Genomic DNA, 22,135 nt, shown 5'->3' with positions numbered 1-22,135 from the left:
AACCAGAAGGAAAATGCTTTCATGTCTACAGGGGCTCATGATGGTTCCAGGTCATGGAGCTGTACGCACTTCAAACAAAGGGGTACTGACACTTACTTTTCTACAGCAGATCGCTTCTGGGATTTTGATTGGTAATTTAATGCCATCTTGGTTTCCATGCCCGTGTAGATAGCAACACCTGCAAGGCAGAAGACAGCAGTTAGAACAATAACACAGGCGAACCTTGCCTTCACGCAGGAAGCTGCACACAGCTGCAGTAAATACAGAAGTTTGGACAAAAGTTGTATTCTAAATTTCACTAGGCAAGCTAGCTGTTCATAAAAAGAGTTCCACAACAGGATTCTTCAGACTAAAGAAATGTTTTTTTTTTAGGGGCGCCTGGGTGGTTCAGTTGGTTAGGTGTCTGACTTCGGCTCAGGTCATGATCTCGGCGGTTTGTGAGTTTGAGCCCCACATCGGGCTCTGTGCTGACAGCTCAGAGCCTGGAGCCTGCTTCGGATTCTGTGTCTCCCTCTCTCTCTGCCCCTTCCCTGCTCACAGTCTGTCTCTCTGTCAAAAATGAATAAACATTAAAAAAATTAAAAAAAAAAAAAAGAAACGTTTGTTTTTTTTTCCCATGTAGAGATCAATCTCTACTTTTTCTTGAAGCTCAAGTTTTAAGATATTGGGTTTTCTGACAACGGGGCACATGTGTATATTTTTAAGTTGTCTCAATTAAAAAACAAACATAACCCACAGAAATGGGAGACGTTACCAAAGATATGCAGGCGTTGAGAGAAATCTGCTGTGGAAACAGACTGTGAATTCTCTCGTGGACATGACTCTATGTTTCTAAGTCAAAAACTACAGGCACTTGATACGCAAGTGACACCCTGAGACCTCACTGCTTCGTCATCCTCAGCACGGGTTTTCACTGGTGCCAGAGTCCACTCAGGGCACGGAGAGCTCGTTTGTGGCAGCACTGTGGACTTTAACTGCTCTGTGTACCTTAACTTTATAAGCTGTTAGTACTAATTAGCCAACCGAGACACTGACCGAAGATCTTCTCAGTGTTCTTAAGCGTCGCTCCTCTGAGAAGCAGGTTCTCTGACCCCAGCGGCCTGGAAGGATAGAGGGACCAGAGACAGTAATGCAGCAAATAGAGGAAGGTGCTACGGGCACAAAATCGAGGCCTGCACCTAACAGACTTGGTTCCAAGAAGAAATCGCGTCTCCGAAGAGGTGCTTCTATCTGGACTATGGAAGTTAGCCGGCTCCTCATAAGAGCATGCGGCCTTCCCCTGGGGGTAAGAACCACTCTGTGGTGGGACCCAGCGGCTGGCACTCCACAGCACCTGCCCTCAGGGCACCGGCACGTGTGCGGCCCCGTCAGGAACGCGGGCTCCCAGCCCATCCAGGCCGATGGAGGGAGGCGGGCTGACCCGCAGGGTCCTACCAGCAGTGCCTGGACACGCACTTCTAACAGGCCTCCTGTGAGCACCGCTGGGCTGGGGGCCCCCAACCATTCAGGGAGAGAGAAAAGATGATCTGTGACTCGGGAGGCTTCGGTGGACTCCACCGCATCCTCAGAGAGACTCCACGAGTCTCACGGGATCTGGTCTTGCTTTCAGACGTAGGGGCTGGGAACGCTGTGTGCAGTCATCAACACAGGGCGGGGGGCAAACCCACACGGACCCTCGGGGGGCAGGTGGCCTCAAAACCCGGAACCGCCATGTGCCGCCGCTCTGGGGAAGCCACGGCCAAGGAATTTAAAAGTCATCCGCGTAGGAACGAGCAGGGCCCTACGCCCTCAACGGCCACGGACAAAACCTCTGCCTTTGCGGGGTTCGGGTTCTCGTCAGTTCCCAGGAGGAAGAGAAGGAGGCACAGGCTGCAGCCTTGCCAGCGTTGCTCAGTGAGCGCGCTCACATTCCCTGGTGGGGCGAAGGCAAGCGCTTTCGCTTTTCAGCGCGTGCCACGGGCATTGGCCCCGGGGAGCCAGCTGCCCACAAACGCCACGTACTTGTGGTGCGTCCGTACGCTTAACCGATGCAGCTCAGGACCCCTGCTGGCTGAAACGAGGGTGGGGAGGCTGCTGCTGTGGCGCACCTGACCGGATGTGCCTGCCCAGGGCGGCCCTGTGGTCTGGACATGCGTGCCCAGCCTGATGGCCACAGAGGCTGCGCACGCACGGTCATCTCCTGTTACCCGTACCGCCAGCCTCCGCCAGCGGCACTTAGAGCTCCTATTGGACGTGCTTGTGAAAGCAAGCGGCCCTTTAAAAAGGTGTCTCTGGGAAGTCTAAAATAATTTACTTTAAAAGGAACTGTGCATCTAGTTTGGACAGAGGACGGAGAAGTACCACTCTGAGTGGATTAGGAACAGGATACGTGATCCATCACCATTCGCTCGCACCACAGATATAAACGCCTTCCACACTCATGTATTAAAAGTCTGCTGGAAAGTATAAATACTTAAAAAGCAAAACAAGAATTAGTATCAAAACGTGAAATATGTTAGTAATTACCTCCCCGCTGCTCGGTGCTAAACTTCATCTGACCATGAACCACGAAAAGCCGGCTGGCTTTTTCGGGCTCATCCCAGCGGCATGGTGAACGAACCCCTCTCTACTTACTCCTTCAGATGCTAATGCTCACGAGAAACAGAAACACAGGTTGTTTCCCCACAGGAACTCCCTGTGGATTAGCATCCGTTTATGAAAGACCACGGCCATGCCCCACGGCCTCCCTAGCACTACTGGGTACCAGTGCTAAAATGTGAAGTGCACAAGTCATTTCTAGAAAACAGAATTTCAAGACTGTAGGAGGAGAGAGGCCCCAGGGGCTTACCTTTCAGTAACAATTTATTTTCATCAAAGTCCCCCTGAAATAGTTCTTACTGCTAGGCAGTGGTTTTCTCTGACACATAAGGTGACACCAGGATATCAACGGTTTGGAAACCACTTAAATCGGAAGAACAAGAATGTCTCCAACAAGTGAGGTTTACAGAAAAGGTCAAGTCTGAATCCTACTCAAAGTCAACTTCCTAAACTGTCCGTCTCAGCGACCTGGGCAGCAAAACCCTCCAGAGCGGGGAGCAACGTCCAAAAGACACACCCACAGGCCTGCAGACACAGGGAGACGGTGCGGCCCCCGGGCTTCAGCGCTGACACCTGGTGGGTGCGGGTCCTTGTCCACAACCCATGTGTGTGATGGGTCCCAGACTATGACAGGTGAGCACACCTGCCTACCACCCACAAGGTCCCCGGTGAGGCACAGCCCCTTAAATCTAGACACAATCTAGAACCAAAACTGTCCCAGTGACAACTGTGAGTAGGTGCTTACGTTCCGATAAAATGTCAGGAATCCTTCAACCTCACTGTCTACAAGGTCGAAGGGCATTTCCAACGGGGGCAGCGGCTAACGGTTAGAGGGGCTCCTGACACTGGGGAGAGAACTTTTTCCGTGAGTGCCATCAGGTGTTGGCACATATAGCTGTGTTCACAAGAGAAGGCACAAAAGACAGCGGAAGCTGGACCTTTTGTAAAGCAGAATTCTGTCTTCAAAACCCAACGGAGCAGCAGCAGTGGAAACCTCTTATCAGTAATCTAAGAATTCACTTGGATTTGACAGCGGGGGTGAAAATGCCCACAAGAGCGTCTGTGCTCACCTCACCACGGGGTCGTTCCGATCGCTGTAGACGTTGATGCGGCCGACAAACCTGGCGACAGAGAAGCCGGGTCACTGCCTGCAGCGGTGGCCAAGACGCAGGGCCAGGCGCCCTCCTGCTCCCTGCACCCACCTCCCAGTTCCCGCCGGGAAGCTCGCGGGTTGGGATCTTTACCTAAATTCCTCCCCTGTTCCCCTTTTACTTTCTGTCCTTATTAGCCCTTGACTTCAAGGATTTTCCTTAAAATCGGTTCCTCACGTCACAGAAAATTACTTTTTCTTCAATAAGCTTGTTTCATTAAAGCCAGTCCAAATATTTGCATAAACGGCTATAGATCGTAATGTTGCTGAACCATGAAAATTTCTAAGTGACATATTTCTGGTTTGGTCTTCGTTTTTATGCAGCGGTTTTACACGGTCTTTCCAAACAAGCATGGTGCTGGGTGTGGCCGGTGCAGAGCAAGGACACTTGGGGGGACAAAGGTAGTTATTGGGAGCACAGATGGGACTCACTTGTACAGGTCGGGCTGGGGCTGCTCACACTCAATGGTGGCGTGCAAGCCGTCAATATCTTCTTCAGTATGAAACCCTTTAGTGTCCTGAACGGCATAGTGAGTCTGCAGACAAGAAAGGTGAATTCACCACCAAACCACCGACGCAACCCTGGCACCCCTCTAACGGGGGCAGCACCCACGTCTAATCTGCTGTGCCCACAGCTAAGCCCGATGACAAAGCTTAGTTACCACATCAGAGAAAATGTTCACACAAGTAACATGTAAGTGAACGTGTAACACAGTTTGCGGGTATTAACAAGTTACAGAATCACATGGGGCTACTGTTGTTCCTCTATTAGGTGCCAGAAACTTCCTCTCTTGCCTGCCACCCTCAACTTCAAGCTAACAGCTGTGGGACATTCCTCTGTAAAGTGGGACACTTGGATCTGCCATTGTGACAGAGTTAATGTTCCTTTCCCTCATGTGAGGTCCTACTGTGTGCACGGTGGTGTCCCTGGCATCACACCACCCTTGCCTGGTGCTGCTGGTGAGCGTAAGCTTTCACCACACGGCTGCCCGCTGGGCCTCTACCGATGGCTCTGAGAACCGAGCAAGCCTCAGACCCTGGAGGGCTTGCGGGGCGACAGCGGGGCCAGCCCTGAGCAGACGTGCTGGGTCTGGGGGCCCCAAGAATGGCATTTCTAACACGACCCAGGCAATGCTGATGCCCCAGCCCAGACGTATCACCAACGTGAACGCCTGGGCTCGGAGTCGGAGTGCTGCTAAAGACAGCATGTCTCTGAACGTCTTCCGGGCCTCCTAGAAATCAAGTGTGGGCAGGAAAGGGCGCCATGAATCAAAACAAGCAGGAGACACACTCAAGCAGCAGCGGCAGTATCTACAACACCTTGGGGCACCTGCTGTGCACCTGGGGCTTTGGGAGACTTTCTAAGTCTATCCTCACAAGAGCCCCTGGAAGACAAGTCTGTCCCATGGATGCTGAAACTGCAGGGAAGTTCAAAGTGCCTGCCCGAGGCCACACAAGTCGTAAATGTGACCGGTGTGGGGGCCTCGCTGTCTTTTAAGCAAAGGGCTCAGGTAACTCCAGCCTCCAGGCCAAACCCTATGTGCAGAGGTGACACCAGAGAAACACAAACGGGATGCTGAGCATGGTAGCCAGCAAGGTGCAGGGGGGCGTCCGCCAGCAATGTGTGGGGGCAATGGCCGTCCCATCTCACGTGGAGAACAGTCACGTGGCCGGAGACTGTAGCACCCGCTTGCTAGCGATGCTGGGGCACCCTTCCCGCAGGACGGGCACAAGGGACAGCCCGCTGCCAACAGCCAGGGAGGGATGCGTGGGGCACCGGGTGTCCCCGCGCCCTAGAGACCACAGTCACCGAGTCTCCCGGGATTTCCTTACTTAGTATGAGTGGTGCCAGAATGTTAGGTCTCTCGGGATCTGTATGTAGGAAATGTGCCCAAAAAGTCCCGCACGGTTCATGCAAGGATGTGAACTATCCGTGAAAGAAAGAAAACCTCTCTTTCTCATGGCCAAATTCCACTATTAGCCACAGCTGGCTGACGCCTCCCACATGGTTGGGCCCACTGAGCTACACTCACTTCCCTAAACTCCATGGAAGCTTCCAGTTTTTAAATAATGAAATCCTTAAAAGTAATAGTGATATCTTCTATTCTTTCGTGATCATTAAAGTTCTGTAGCACCAACTGCCAGAACGGAGCTCCACATGGAGTACAAGACATTAATTATAAGTTCAGAAAATCCTGAAGATATTCTAACAAAAAGGCACTCATTGAACTAACAGTCACTTAAAATCTAGACTCTTGTGTGGCTTTTTACATAATTCTAGTCTAGTCAAGACACTAAATGAAAAATTTCAAAATTCCCACAGTCTACTCATTGCATCCTTAATTTGGCCCCTTGGCTAAACGGCACAGCTAAGAAATAACATGAAGTTGCCTCTGTTAACCGTGGTTGGCTGCCACAGACTCTGAGGGGCCACATGGCCAGCACAGCCCCCTGGGGTGCCCTGTGACCACTGGAAGCACTGTGTTTGCAGGCACAGCAGGGCTGGGGCAGGGCCTGTGTGGCCTCAGATGAAAGGCACGGTACTTTGTGACTGGATTCCCCGTCTAAGCTGGCGGTCGTCACGTGGCAGGTCCCGTCTCCACGGCTGCTGGAGAGGAAGATCAAGTCACAGGGGAAGGTCTCGTCCTCCTTGACCATGACGATGTCCCCCACCTGCAGAACAGATAGACAGCCTCGGTGCAGCGGCCCCATGGGGTCCCAGCGAGCACTCCTCAGGATAAACCTTAGCAATCACACTCCCTGTCTGGGTACATGCTTCCCACTGGCTAGCACAGGTGTGAAAACCACTGCCTAAGTGATGCCAACATTTAACAGATAATGATGCATGAATGGTTCACTGAAACAGGAAATTAAAACGAAGGCTTCAGTGAGGTTTCTGTCCCTATTTTCACAGTTTCCAATCAATGGAATTCACATTAATATGACTTGGCCTTGTTCTAGAATAAATTCTTTAACAGCGTGTTAGAACTTTCTCTATCGTGACTGGTGAGTACAATCTCATAAAGTTCAGACAACCCTGATGGGGTCTGTGAAACTGAACTTCTCTAAAAAATCAAGTCTATTACAACTTGAAAATAATAAATAAAATTAAAGTTAAGAAAACAGATAGTGGAAGGCGCCTGTTTTAGTAAGAAGCGTTTGGGGAGGAGGTTGGCCTCCAGCTGTAAAGAAGCAATTCCAGACAGAGGTTCAGCTCACATAGCACCTGCCATGTTGCCGCGTTCTGGGTTTGGACTGTTCTGCGTCTGGGCTAGAACAAACCACCAGTGTTACTCACCCTTAGCTTCCGGCTCTGCTTCCGGACCAGTTTGCCATGCTGGATGAAGTGCACCGGGCACTGGTTCATGGCGTTGTCCGCCTTATGGCGAAGCCAGTCCTCATAGCCCTGGAGGGGAGAGAAGACGGCCCTGAGCCCATCATTCTAGGCTTTGCCGGACGGGCCACGGCTGTGACCTGCGTCCCGCTGCAGCCGTGGACAAGCGAGGGGCAGAAGTCACCTTTCTTCACTCTGACACCCACCCCCCAGCAAGTACTGCGCTTTTCCCTTGAATGGACCCCAAATCTACCTACTTCTTCATGGCCCTGGCCACCACCCTGCCCCATCCTTCCCTCCAGGAGGTCGGCCCCTGCTTTCTCGTGCCTCCAGTGATTGGGACACACCAGCCCCGACTTTTGCTGCAGGGTTCTAAACTTTCCCCTGTGGGACACGCCTTCTCTGTCTGTGCCAGAGACCACTGGGGTGACCACGCCTGGCTGCCCACCGTCAGCACCATGGCCACAGCCTCAGAGGCGCCGGGACCAGCTCAGGTGGGAGGATCTGGGCAGGGGTCCCCCGTGCCCCTTCCTGCAGGCCCAGGCAGAGCCTCACCTGGTTCCCTGCCCCAGGGAGCACGTCACAGCCACTGCTGGCAGTGTGACCACAGTGTACGTGTGCAGGGGGCTCAGAGGAGAAGGTCTGAGCCGCCCCTGGAGGATGCTGAGTGGTTGTCCTATAAGGCAGAGACCACAGCACAGGAGCTGCATGAGGGCTCAGGAGCAGACGTGGGTGTGGCAGGGGCTGGGCCAGCCTGGAGGGTTGCAGACAGCGTGGGGCAAGCAGAAAACCAGTTGGGAAGGTGGGTGGGTGGCCGTGGAGGGCTCACTCGAGTTGCTGGGGATTTGGACAGAGTTGGCAAGATGCTTGTCAGAAGCCATTTAGCGCCCACCTGGGACTACCCAGGTGCTCCCCGAAGGGGGCTTTCTCAGCTGCAAGGAAAGGCCTTGGATCCCCTACATGTGCCAGCTGGGGTCACTGGGGAAGCAGGGCTGAGGAGGGGAGGCCCGAGGGCCGTCCAGAACAGGAACCAGAGCATGGATGAAGGTGAGGAGGAGAGGGGCAGGGGATAGGTGGAGGGGCAGAAAGCCAGGTACCCTCAGGAATGGGGTGAGGGGCTCAGGAGGGGGAGAGCTGCACTTGGCAAAGGTGAGGTGGGAGAGCACAGGTACATTTGTGCACCAGGCAGCCCGGCAGCCCGGCAGTCACTGAGCTCTGCCACACGGGGGTCATCACACACCCTTCCACAAACCCTTTGGGGACATGTAGCCGGGGGGGGGGCACACAGCCTGGAGGGCACAGACCCTGGAGGGCACAGAGTGAGGGGGGGGCACGCAGCCTCAGGGGGCACGGATCCTGGGGGGCACAGAATGCAGGGGGGGCACGCAGCCTCAGGGGGGCATGGATCCTGGGGGGGCACAGAGTGTGGGGGGGCACACGGCCTCAGGGGGCACAGAGTGTGGGGGGGCATGCAGCCTCAGGGGACATGGATCCTGGGAGGCACAGAGTGTTGGGGGGCACGCAGCCTCAGGGGGCAGAGGGCCTGTGCTCGTGGAGCCAGGCAGCGGGTCAGGCTGGAGCCCTTGGAGAGAAGCCACGTGCCAGACCCCATGGCTCCCCTGCAGAGACTCTGTGGGCCGCGGTGGGTCAGGGAACCACTCCGCCAGCTCTGGGCTCTCTGGGCCTGTGTGCAGCTCAGCGGAGCGGGGTCGGGTCTCTCCGGGCCTGCTGAGGCCCTGGGTCACGCAGACGGCCGCACAGCAGCAGCTGCGGGCGCGGGCCCCCGCGTGTTCCCCATGGGGTCGGTGCGCGCTCATTCTCAGCCAGGTCACTGCGGTGGGCGGACCGCAGGGTGCCACGGCAGCGTGGCAGGCAGTGAAGACCTGGCCGAGCACACGTGCCCCATCCCCCGCCCTTTTCTGAATTTCTTCAAGTGCCTTTAGGAAGCCAGTGCTTCAGGTTTATCTTCCTGGTCCTGATCTGCTGCGTGGTTTTGGCAGGACCCTTGGCGTCCACAGGACCTTGGGACGCATTCCGCTCCATTTCTGCCTGCCTACCATCACCACCAGCTTCCAAGAGCCACTGTCCCCTTCCTCTGTGCCCCTCCTGAGGCCCTCTCATGGGCTCTATACCAGCTTCTTGGGGACAAGGATGGTTACTCTCCCGAAAACACATAGGGAAGCAATGGAAACACCTCACTTTACTGTGCCCACACTCAGAGCAGATCCCGAGAGGTGGTATACATACTCAGCCCCTCTGATCCGCATGCCAACTCCTTCTCTCCCTTCCTCCTCGGAAAGACTCCTTCTGATCACGGTTTTCCACTTTTCTGACACGTGTGTCCTAAACAACTGAAGTGTTTACGTGCTTACAAATGCATGAGGACAACGCACCGAGTATTTCCTTTGTAACTGAGTGCATCACTCAGTGTTACGTCTTCCACACTACGTGGCTACTGCACCAGTAACCCCAATACGTGTAACGAATGTATCGTCTGTTACCTCACTGAAGGACATCTTGTCCCTAGTTTTTTTTCCACAAAGAGGCCTGCAATGAACATCCCAGGACACCTTGTGGGGCCTCCGTGTACTCTGAGACGCATATAATACACACCAACTGCACATACTGGACACCCTCGGACTACGGGTCCCACCAATGACAGCTTCTGCCTCATCCATTAGTGCCAAATGGTTTTCTAACATGGCGCCACCACACTGCCGTCAGCGGAGAGTGGATGTGTTTCACTACATTATTGTCCCTGGTTGCTCTGCAGGCTTCTACATTTAAAAGCCAATCAAATGGGTATGAAGCAAAATCGTTCTGTTCAAATCTGTATTCCCAGATTACTGAAGACTGAGAAACAAAACGCAAATCAATACAAAGAAATGCTTAAATGCTGCTCCCAGTTCTGTATTAAAAAAACACTAATGCAGACACTCTCACACTGAGGACCCGCTAGGCTGGCAGAAGACAACCCAGAGGCGCTCTTTATGCACACACACTAGAACCTGATTCCGTTCTATGTCCTTCCTCAGCCTACAGAAAATCACCGTAACAATGGCACCCACTGTCACCCCATGGCTGTTCTCATACCACATCTCATGTAAAGCACATGTTTTGTTCTCTTTATTTTTATCTAAAGGATAACACCAGGAAAGCATGGCTTTTTCAGCAAGAATTTGACCACCAATCATTTCACTAGAAGCTGCCATTTTACAAATTATCCAGATCTCCCAAATGGAAGGTTGATGTATCAACACCGAAGTGCAAACATCCTTAGGCTCCAAAGTTTGCAGCAGATAAGGAATCTTTATCTGGAGCACATAAAGAATTCTGGCAACTCATCAATGAAAAGATGCTTCAGCCGATTTTAAAATGGACAAAGGTCCTTTTCTCTGAAGACGACGTAGAAATGGCCAATAAGCACAAGGAAAGATCCTCAATATCATTAATACAAGGAAATGCAAACCGAAAGTACAAAGAGCTACCTCACCCCCACCACGTGGGAAGTGTGGCTGCGACAAGGGTAGACCTCTGGTGGCCAGGGGCTCAGGGAGGGGAACAGCAGAGACTGCTCGTGGCCTCCTTCTGAGGGGATGGGAATTTTCCAGAACCAGACAGTGGCGATGGCTGCAGCACTAACATGGCTACGTGCACGGTGGAAAGAACTGAGGCGTGTTCTTCTGCCTGGGTGGCCCCGGGAGAACAGCCCCCTGCACACGGTGAGTTGGGAGTCAGCACACTCTGTTAGAAAACTGCATCCCAGACTCTGCACACAGCAGGTGCCTACAGCTCAGATGGCCGACGGTGTGGACAGGCCTCTAAAAACAGATACCATCTCTGGTTGCTTCTGAATGTGAACACCTTGGCCTCCCCCTCAGACTCACAGGGCATCACGCTAGCTGCCACGTTACATAATCTCTCTTATTTTAGCTCAAGTGTCAATCGAAGGCAGTTACCAAAATGAATTTCTAGAACTTGGTTAAATTGTCTACGAACTAGCCAACACAAACCAGATTACTCCGCTTTGGATAAAATGCGATGTTATGTAACAGGGATGGTGATGCTTTCCCTTTTTCTGCAGACTTCTTACCTGTTTGATGGCCGTGACTGTGATGACAAAGAACAGTGGGAGCCCACTCGTCACTGGGCTCGTGGGGGTGTCAATAATCAACTGCAATTAAAACAGAATTGTAGGGCCATTCTCAAAAACACGCATTACTGACGTTAGACAGACCGGTTGGCCGTGTAACGCCAATGAAAACATTTGCTTTTGCTTATTCCAAATTGTTTTACTGTTACCCACTTTATCCCCCGACTAGAGGTCAATCAGATTGGGGGTTAGTCATCCTGTTTCCTATAAAACCGAGGGTAGTTCGCTCTAGTTAAGGGATCTGCTTAAGGAAACCTTGCCAACAGTGGCAAAGACACAAGTCTGATTCCAGTGCACATTTTAATTTTCTACTCTGCTTTCGGCGCCAGGCTTCAATGACAGTATTTGAATAATTTAACGGTGGGGAAATTCTGTAAGTCCTTCCACTGTATTTCGCGTGACTGAAGAAAATGTGATTGCTATTCTGAAAACGAATTGGACCTGTTGTTCCCTGATTTGGACTCTGGTTTTCTCTCCTTTCTCTTCCTCTCTGTGATCTCTTCAGAGCACCCTGTGCACTTGGGAAGGGGCTCCACATAATAAAGCCGAGCCTGGCTGCTGAATTTCTCCTAAAGACCAGGTAAGCTCCTGATTCCCCTCCAGGATGGGAAGGTGGTCACAGCCAAGTCAGAGGAACCAAAACACTTGTCCCTGAAGGAAACGGGTGGGGGACGTGTAGATAAGGGCCCCAAGTCCTTGTTCACCCTCCTTAGCCAGCCACAGTTGATCACCTGGGAATGAAGGTCACTTATTTAGAATGTATGTTTGAGGTGATTAAAAAAAAAAAAAAAAGTCCACTGGCCTTACCTGTACCAGAAATATGATAAGAAAGTAAAAGTTGGCTATTCTCCTGAATTGTTCAAATAAGTTCTTGGGTATGAAGTTCCAAAACGTGTACTGTAGAGAAGAAAAAACAAAGAGGTGGCATTGTGATCACATTTTACTTTCTAGTGTCACTCTGCTATACAATGATGGTGCTGGATTTCAAAGCACAAAATGTTTAGATACAAAACTCACCATTCAAAATTTAGACTTTTGTAGCTATTTTATCAATTGGCTGACCGTGAATACTACGAACTGCTGACACAGAACACGTACCCCAAAAGTAGCACACGAGTTACCCAATCCCAGATAATCTGACATAACACAATGTAGTTTAATGAAAGTTATACCATTAAGGTCTATTTCATGCCATGTAAACCTGTGACTGTTAAAACATTTACGTTCAGCATTCTTCCCTCCATAGGCTCTCTTTGGTCTTGTGACAGTGTTACTAGCTGGCAACAGGAAGCTACGATAGAAGTCGGCATCACCAGGCGGTCCTGACTGCCTGGAGACATCCCCGAGGCTCAGGTGTCCGGGGTCAGCCCCAGGCGCCTCTCTACATGGAGGGCTTGGAAGGATAGAGAGGGGGGCTGGTCCTGGCCGCCTCCTAATCTCCAGATTTTTTATTTTTCCCCCAGGAGGAGAATTTCCTCAACTTTTGTGTTGCAAACAGCCATGTCCCAGAGGTCACTAACCTCCAGTAAACACCGAGCTTGATGTTGGTCTGTTAGCTCTGAGTATTCCCAAACCCACCCGTTGGACCCACCCCAGCAACCCTTCCCTTCTGTGTCCTGTCTGATACCAGGCCTTTATGGGCTTTGTGTTTTGCAAATATTTCCTGTCGGTGGCTCGTCTTCTGACTCCCTTAACAGTGTCTTTTGAAGAGCAGGAAAATTTAATTTTAATGCAGCCTAGGTCAACAGTCTTGTCTCCCACGGCCAGTGCTTCTGGCGCTGTGCCCAAACTCTCATGGCCCTCCCCACGTTGTGTGGATTTTCTCACATGCTACCATCTAGGACTTCCACAGTTCTGTGTTCTACATTTAGGTCTATGATCCATTTTGAGTTAATTTTTGTGAATGGTGTAAGATCCGTGTTGGGCTCATTTTCTGTAAATGGACACCCAGCGGTTTCATCACCTTTTGGGGAAGAGACGGTCTTTACTCCATTGTGTTGCCTTTGCTCCTTTGTCAAAGACTGGTTGACCATCTTACATGGGGGTCCATTTCCAGGCTCTATGCCGGTTCACTGGCCACACTATCCTGAGTGCTATGGCTTGACATCCGGTCTAGATGTTGGGAGGCATCAGCCCTCCAACTTTGTTCTCCTTCAATATTGTGTTGGCTCTCTGGGTTTTTGCCTCTCCGTACAAACTTTGGAATCAGCGTCCTGATGTCCACAAAATAACCTGCTGGGATTCGGATAAGGATTTGGTTGACTCTATAGATTGAGGTGGACAGAACTGACATCTTAATGACGACACTAAGCCTCCCCATCCATGAACACAGAATGTCTCTCCATTCACCTAAATCTTTTCTTTTATCACAGTTTTATAGTTTCCCTCACATAGATCTTGTACATATTTTGTTACACATGTGTTTTTCCGTTTTCTCATGCCAACGTAATGGTGTTTCTAATTGAGAATTCAAATGTTTGCCGCTGGCCTTGCTCTGCTTATGAGGTTTTGTTGGGATTTTTCTTTGGCATTTTTCTCTGCAGACCATCATGTCACTTGTTAACAGTGGTTTCTTCCTTCCCAAACTGCGTATCTTGTATTCCCTTTCCTTTCTCACTGTATTAGTGAAGACATCCAGTAAGACGCTGAATGGGAACGGCGGCGGGGAAACTTTCACTGTTCTCAATTAGGGTGAAAGCATCTCTTTTTTCATCATTAAGAACGATGTTGGGGCGCCTGAGTGGCTCAGTCGGTTAAGTGTTCGACTTCGGCTCAGGTCATGATTTCACGATTCGTGAGTTCGAGCCCCACATCGGGCTCTGTGCTGAAAGCTTGGAGCCTGGAGCCCACTTCGGATGCTATGTCTCCCTCTGTCTGCCCCTCCACTGCTTGCACTCTGTCTCTCGCATGGTCTCAAAAATAAACAAACATTAAAAAAAAAATCTTTAAAAGAACGACATCAGCTGCGGGTTTATAATAGATGTTCTTTATCGAGTTGAGGAAATTCTCCTGTGTTCCTGGTTTGCAGAAACTCTACATCATGAATAGGTGCTGCGTTTTGTCAAGGACACACTAGGCTTTCATTTGAGTGCAAACAAACTGAGAACCAAAAAGCAGGTCTCTGGGTCAGGAATGCAGCCGCAGACACTAGCAGAGGGCGGGGAATTTGTGGCTCCGTCTTTACCTCGGTTTCTCAACCAGAAACAAACAACCCCCCCCCCAAAAAAAAACCAACCCTGACTGCCAGTTCTCCCAAAGTATCAGCAGTGTCTTCTCCGCCCCCACAAAAAACCAACCAAACCAAAAAAAACCAAAAAACAAAAAAACATGATCTGAATTCTTAATTTGCTGCCCTACCTCAGGATACTCTGGCTATTCATTCTATGGAATTCAGAAAGTATTTCCTCTGGGGGCGCCTGGGTGGCTCAGTTGGTTAGGCGTCAGACTTTGGCTCAAGTCGTGATCTTGCAGTTTGTGAGTTCGAGCCCCATGTCGGCTCTGTGCTGACAGCTCAGAGCCTGGAGCCTGCTTCCGATTCTGTGTCTCCCTCTTTCTCTCTGCCTCTCCCCCACTCATGCTGTCTCTCTCTGTCTCTCTCTCTCTCTCTCTCTCACAAAAATAAACATAATTTTTTTTTTTTTAAAAGAAAGTATGTCCTCTTTATTCTACTGGAAAACACATGGCCTTTGGGGTCAGACCCATATCAAACCCTGGTCCTGACACTTAAAACTCCAGTAAACTTTACTGAATTATTTGAATTATTTAAGGACTGTGTTCCAGTCTTTTTCACGTGTAAAGTAAGTACCACAGCACACACCCAGAAAGAATGCGGCAGGGATCACAGTTCTGGCTCCAAGTGGCACTAAAAAAATAACAGGGACATTAAAATTGTATAGCTTGACAAACAATACAAACACAATCAATCTTCTTAAATTTTTAAGAAAGATATATATTTTTTTTCTCTTAAATGGGCCATAATGAGTCAGTTACTTTCCACTAACTTTTAAAAGGAGATGAAAAGAAACAGAAGTTCGTACGCAGGAACAGCATTTACATCTCATGTCCGTGTTTCTGTGACCAGCCTAGAAGGATCCTTTGCTCTTCACGGATTTCCTGACCCAAAACGGAGCTGTCTTCAAGGCCCTACCCTGTGAAACCAACCTCATTTCCCAGCCCGTACTGACTGCCCACCAGTTAACCAAAAACTTCCCCAAATACTTGTAATGTGTTACTTGGTAGCAAAGTCACAGGAATGGAAAAAGGTCCTCCTGGAAACCCCATCCTCCACCTACCGAAAAATCGAAAGATGAAAATCAAATGCTGTAGAGGACGTGCCTCACCAAGTGTGGGGTAGAAAGTGGACGCATAGATGAAGCCAGCACTGCCGCCCGGGGACAGCCACTGACACTGGTGAGAAGGATGTGAGAGATTATCACATCACTGACTTTTTACATATTTTTGAAAGTTTCCACGTTAGAAAGTTTTCATCTTACGTATAAAAAAATAAAACAGAGTGTCATCCACTGCAATCCTTCCAAGTGGGGAGTTTCGTGAAGCCTGGAATGCTACGTGTATATCTGGTCTTGTCCCGTCTTAATGCTACCGTGTTTCTGGACTCCTTATGGCTTCCCAGATTCTAGAGTGCAAGGGAAGCAGCCCAGATTTGGGCTTGAAAGCCACTTACATGATTGCTGAATTCTAATCAGGCAGGAGAGGCCAAACAGCAGCTCAGACATTACACTTTGTAATCTTCTTACTGAGTGGGATAAATTACTATAATAAGTCATTACCGCGGATGGTTAATGTGGTTGAAAGGAGGGTCACTAACTCCTGATGGCGTGTGACAGGGTGAAAACCCATGAAATCATTTAAGTGCGTGTGACTGTGCAAACGGGTCAGCACCATGTGGACAGAAACCGTAAAAGGGGCATCTGACAACACGTAAGAGCCGATGAGCTGCAGACGGCTTCATCTTTGTTAAATAGTGGGTGTGGAGAGTGTGGACACAGGCAGGATGTCACGTGCGACTCAGACCTTCCACGGCATCAAGCGCCAGCTCCCCGACTCCACAGACTGCAGGTGCCTGGTGTCGGCCGTGCCAGAATGAAGTCCTCGCCTCGCCCCTGCAGACCCTGCGAGGAGTCCTGAGTCCCACAGGATGGCCCCTGCTCTCACCTCTGTCACGTCACGGACACTGAGCACCACGGTGTGTGTGCCCCATGTCACAGATGCCTCTCGAGCACTTGGCTCTGTCTGTGGTGGTGGCCATGGTTCTATTCCCGCCGGGAGTGTGGCTCAGGACAAAACACAGCCTGCCGGTCTGTCCCAGTCATGGCCAGGAAGAAATGTCTGGACAAGCCCGGCACCGCTCTCTACCCCCAGACGGGAACACATGGACAGCACCACGCGGTCCTGACCGTCAGGTGCCCCAGAGCGGCTCCCCCACCGTGCTGTCTTGATGGCCCTGATGCCGCCCCGCAGGCCAAGCGAAGCTCCGTGGAAGGAAATCCACACGTGGAGCTGGGCTCTCTTTCTCTCTCTCACTCGCGGCTGGGAGAACAGGACGTGGAAACCAGTCATGCCTGACTGGGGTCACTAGGGTTACACGCTGAGCAGACAGTGTGCTGGGCTGGCAGGAGGCGGTGCCAGGCCTGTGGACGTGAGGGTCAGGGTCAGGCTCGCTGCTAAGGCTCGGTTGCAGGCTCTGTTCTCAAGCTGTTCCTCCTCCAAGGGGCTGGGCTCCTGCATGGCGGTGGCATCACGAGGTTGCTGTGGAGCAGACACGATGCTCTCACAAGTCCTAGGACCACCGTCTGCCCACGTGTGACTGGCAGACGCCATCCTCCCTGGCCAAAAGTCACAAGTGATGCAGCTTTCTCGAAAGTACGCAGTAACCGCATAGCCTCAGCCTAGTATCAGATTTGTGGCGTCCTGAGGGCAGACTGGGGGCCACATGGATGTTGTGTCCCATGTACAACCTTATGGAACTGATGAGGCAGCACCCGACCTTCTCCCGAAGCCGGATCCACTCATGCTCGAGCTCAAGTCCTGGGCACGGGGCTCTGTGTGTCATCAGAAGGAAAGGGAAAGGGATGCGCTGGGGACTCAGTTCTTGTTTCTGCTTCATCCCAGGCCCCTGCCCAGTGTGTCTCCCCCGGAAAGGAAACGGAACTCCAATCACTGCTGACGTAGCACCGGCACTGCCGGGAAAGCACGGCGAGCTTGGCAATTTTGCCCCTGGTGTAACTTTTCACACAATAAAAGCTCTCTGATTAAATGCAATCAGGCTTACTGAGTGGAGACTTCTGTGCATGGAATAAGTCTTGCCCAGCAGTCTTTTCTTCTGACAGAAATGTTTTCTTCCCAAGGAAACACACATACATTACAGCAAACATTCTCCGGGAACTGTTGTAAAGTCAGGTTTTACAAATTCAGTTCTTTTTCCCATGTTCTGAGCCATCTTTTTGTTTTTAATATTTATTTGTTTTTGAGAGAGAGAGAGACAGAGAGACAGCACATGCGGGGGAGGGGCAGAGAGAGAGGGAGACAGAATCCCAAGCAGGCTCCAGGCTCCCAGCTGTTGGCACAGAGCCCGATGCGGGGCTTGAACTCACAAACGGTGAGATCATGGCCTGAGCTGGGGCCTGATGTTTAACCGAGTGAGCCACCCAGGTGCCCTGTTCTGAGGTATTCCAGGCCCTGTTCTGAGGGGTTCCTACCATCGTCAGGAACCGAGGCAGCGTGGGGGCCCCGGTGCAGGAAGGGCAGGGGACGGCGGGTGCCACCGCAGGGGGAGCAAAGGCGGCAACTCATAGAGCGTGGAAAGAAGACGGGACACCTCAAAGTCACCGCGGGAGTATTTGAAAGGAACAAATGGAAATAATATATTGGCTGTGACACTCAAATCAGGACAGAGTCAGGAACGGCATTTAGAAATCACCGAGTCTGGTTCTCTCCCCTGAAAACAGTGACAGGGGCGCTGGTCATAAACAAGCCTCCTTCAGCGTCCAGCTACCTTCCTCCATATGCCTCAAGCAGGCCCTCAGACCACCCCAACCAGGTGCTTTGTTTTCCAGAAGGTTCTTCCGCTCAGTCCTGGGCAGAACTTTCCACACCAACCCGAAGGGATGGGGGCTAGGACTCTCAGGCCAGGCTTTGTCCCTGGAGGGGGAAACCAGCCGAGGCGGGGAGCCATCGGCGGCCGAAGGGCCTGACAAATGTCCCGGGATGGACACTGGGCAGCGTGGGCGGTTTCGTGGCGCCACCTCGACGCGCTCACACGGCACTCGGGTCCACGTTTCCAGCACGCTTCCCTGACTCTCGGTGCGCCTGTACTGCACAGGGGCTGACTGTTAAGAATCGTTAGAGAGTCCTGTTGAGGGGGGGCGAGTGGGGGGTCTCTAGTGAGAGCGCCACCTGAGACTGTCAGGTTCACACAGGTCCCACTGTCAACACCTGCCTGGGAGCCTCCTGTCACTCATCCGGCTGGGCAATAACGTGCCACACTCATCGCTTGGGATTTTCCTGATGAGCAACTCTGGTGACTAAAGCTATTATGGCTGTTGTCATTACTGTTGTTTTCTGTGGCAGTTTTAAATAAAATAGTTCCATTAAAAAAACTGCCTTAAAGAGAAATGCTTGTCTGTTCTCAACTCTTCTTAATTTCAGATGCTCTGATAGTTTAAAAAAAAAATGTGCTACGTCCCCCACACGGATGTGCGCACGGGGACACGCGCCCGGGATCACGTGTGTCCCCCACACAGATGTGTGAACCAGGACACATAGGCACGTGGCCAGCCAACACACACATGGCAGAAGCAGGCCTCGTATGTCCTGGGGTGATTAAAGGGAGGTGACGGGAATGCGGTCTGTCACCGGATGTGGGGACAGGCGTGGGACACGCGTACCAGCCCCACGTGGACACCCACCACGGCGCCGGGTGGCGGGCAGCAGCGTGGCGATAGCCCTGGGAGCGGGGCGGGTACCCGCCACAGGGACACAGCTCACCTTAGAGGAGACGATTCTGTTGTCGGGGTGTCTCTGCGGGATGTAGGCCTCAGCACCTGGGGGGGGCTCCCTGTGCCCCACATAGATGGTCCGGCTGTCCACGCAGTTCTCCTCGCCAGCACACTGCAGAGAACAGAGCGCCGTCAGCACAGGTGACGGACCCTCTGCAGAGCGCGAGCTGTAAGGCGCGTCCTCGCTCATGGGAAGAGCGGGCTCCCGTCACTCTACCCCACGGGCTAAGTTCCTCAAGGAACTGGGCCGAGCCAGGCGGTCTGCACCCGACAGGGAAGCCCTTACAAGCTGGTGGTCAGGGGAACAGACGTGGCTGGGCTCATACGTAGACAGAAGGCCCAGCACGGTCCCGACGCTTCCAACAGAAAAGGCAGCCCCCTTAGAAACGTGGTGGTGGGTCTTTAACGACAGGGTGAAACTATGAGTTCACGATGGAGCTGCTGAGCCGTTTCGGGTCCCCCTGCTCAAGGGCCCTCCTGGGAAGACAGGAGGCCGGCGTCTGACTCTACTATTCAGTATCACGTGCGCGAGGCACCCGGTAAATGTCTTCTGACAGGAGAACCTTTAAAACACCGAACCAGACGCTGTGCCTTCAGCACGGAGGTGCCTATGACACTGCAGCCACAGATGAGAGACTAAAATGCAGCCCCATACAGCAGCCCGCCCCCGGGTCCTGGCACCCCCAAGACCAGCAGACCAGCCCAGATCCTGGGACCCCCACCTGGCAGCCCCATACAGCAGCCTAGCCCAGGTCCTGGGATCCCCACCCGGCAGCCCAGCCCTGGGTCCTGGCACCCCCATACAGCAGCCCAGTCCGGGTTCTGGACCCCTGACACACAGCAGCCCAGCCCTGGGTCCTGGCCCCCTCCATACAACAGCCCAGACCCAGGTCCTGGTCCTGCTAGACCGGCAGCCCAGCCCCAGATCCCGGAACCCCCAGACTGGCAGCGCAGCCCCGGGTCCTGGGACCCCAGACTGGCAGCCCAGCCCCAGGTCCTGGGACCCCCAGACCAGCAGCCCAGCCCCAGGTCCTGGCCTCACACTTCGTCAGCCTGTTGGGGTACAGTGAGTCATGGGGGGAGGAGGTGGGAACACCAGCACTGCAGAAGGTCAGGGTGACGGGACAGGAAGAAAGGCGGGTCAGGTCACAGCTCCGACTCAGCTGTCACTGAGACATTGGCCTCAGGCAGCCTCACAGCCCCTGAGGACAGTGACAGCCCCTCACTCATGGTGGCTGACGAGGAACGAAAGCGGGAAACGGAGAACAGGAGCAGGAAGAGAACCGCACGGCTGTGGGGAGCCAGAGTGTTCCGCCCGGCACGGCGCCCACCCTCGCTTGTGGAGCCAGGTGGACGGGGTCACACAGGCCAGCAGTGTCCCTGTGGGCTGAGGCGAGGACAGCCTCACGTCACACCGTTTTGCTCTTGTTGCTTGCGTGGCATGGCGCGGGCCTACCTCCCGGCTTCGAGGGGTCAGAAGTCTACAGATGTGCCCCCAGCACCGCGGGGTCCACGGTAGCCGCCCGCACGCACTTTCCCTCCGTGCCTTCTCTAGGGCCTGGTTTTGCCGATGTCCACGCGGACTGAGGGCAAAGACCGACTCGGTCCCCAGAACTCCACCCGTTTCCAGAGACATGCGGCAGGGACATGGGAAATGGTGCAAGATCACTGGAGGGAACGGGCTGGGCCCCCAAACTGGCAGGAACTCGGATGTGGTGCCCCAGGAGCCCATGATGCAAGGGCCAGGCCGCGTCCCTGCCGACCACGGCCTTTTCCGCTGCTTCCCCGTCCAGGTGAGGCCACCAGTAACGGGTGCTGACACAGCGGCGTAAGAGCTTTACATACAAATCTAAGTCCCAGACATCCCTTCATGCTCGAGACACAGCTGCGGATGCTTCTCATTCCCATGGATTCCAGAACTTACGCTAAAAGGAATACATAATAGAGAAACCGGAAAGGAAAGAAAAGCATTAAAACATGACTTGTAACACAAAAATGAGAACCCCGGGGGTCCTGCTCCTACTTCAAGGCCAGCCGCTAGGCTTCAGCCACAACACCGACTCTGGAAGCCCCGATCCTCCCAGACAGGGGACGTGTCTGCGGTGCGTGGAGGGGGGCCTCCTGGCCGCGTCCAGCCCACGACTTTACCTACTGCACGTCAGGACACTATGTCCGCCTACGGGACAAGACCAGCCCAGAAAAGTGACTGAACACCAACAAGCACTGGGGTCTGCCTATGTCACTGCAACAAAAAACCCATTTGGGAGCGAGCCACGTACTTACTGGATGAAAACTAGGCTGTGCGTAAGGAAGCTACCTTCATGCTGTTCCCCAAGGAACAAAAAGAAGCAATGACCCACAAGCTTCAGCCATACCTGCTGCTTCTACGAATAGACTACGAGTCGGTGGGCAGAAAGGCCATGGTGACGTTCTGCTTCCGGCTGACTCTGCTCACCAAGGGGTCAGTGTAATAGCGCCCAAGGAGGGACACCAGGGAACGGCGCTTACAAGGGGTCTCGTGTGTGGCCCTGACACGCAGGAAGCATCTTTGGGTTCAGACCAAGACCCAGGTGAGTTCCGCGTGCTGTTCTCTGCAAAAATGTCCAATTCTGAGGAAGCTAAGACCAGGTGTGCAAAACATATAGACAACACGTCCAACAAGACGCCCCGGGAGAAAGCGGTTCACGATCACGCCCACATCATGTGTGTGCCCTGCAGCTGACCGGCCCCGTGACTATGGACGTGTGATTCAACATTTCTGTGTCCGCTTTGTCAGCAATCCTCTGCTACTCTGCACACTTAGTACCTATTAGCCCCAATTACACAATTTCTTTTTTTTAATGTATGTTTATTTTTGAGGGGGAGGGACAGAGAGAGAAGGAGACACAGGATCCACAGCGGGC

The 22,135-nt window shown here is 52.5% G+C and overlaps 1 protein-coding gene across 2 annotated transcripts in view; it reads right to left on the bottom strand.

The window, feature by feature from the left end:
• The window catches only part of ATP11A (ATPase phospholipid transporting 11A), a 117,802-nt gene that overhangs the window by 40,690 nt on the left and 54,977 nt on the right, over nt 1-22,135 (bottom strand). For both annotated transcript variants that reach the window (XM_047081826.1, XM_047081831.1), the window contains exons 2-10: nt 19,222-19,344; nt 12,022-12,111; nt 11,155-11,235; nt 7,026-7,133; nt 6,272-6,400; nt 4,160-4,263; nt 3,648-3,698; nt 1,036-1,100; nt 97-178 (exon numbers count right to left, since the gene is read on the bottom strand). In XM_047081826.1, the coding sequence (XP_046937782.1) occupies nt 97-178; nt 1,036-1,100; nt 3,648-3,698; nt 4,160-4,263; nt 6,272-6,400; nt 7,026-7,133; nt 11,155-11,235; nt 12,022-12,111; nt 19,222-19,344 (833 nt within the window). The remainder of the gene's footprint in view (nt 1-96; nt 179-1,035; nt 1,101-3,647; nt 3,699-4,159; nt 4,264-6,271; nt 6,401-7,025; nt 7,134-11,154; nt 11,236-12,021; nt 12,112-19,221; nt 19,345-22,135) is intronic.

The sequence above is a fragment of the Lynx rufus genome, unplaced genomic scaffold (genome assembly GCF_022079265.1).
Source record: "Lynx rufus isolate CCGP_SWC_20201006 ecotype Redwood Valley unplaced genomic scaffold, mLynRuf1.p SCAF_1, whole genome shotgun sequence".
In the NCBI taxonomy this organism is placed as follows: domain Eukaryota; kingdom Metazoa; phylum Chordata; class Mammalia; order Carnivora; family Felidae; genus Lynx; species Lynx rufus.
The sequence above is the reverse complement of the archived record's forward strand: the minus strand, read 5'-3'. Positions and strand labels throughout refer to the sequence as shown.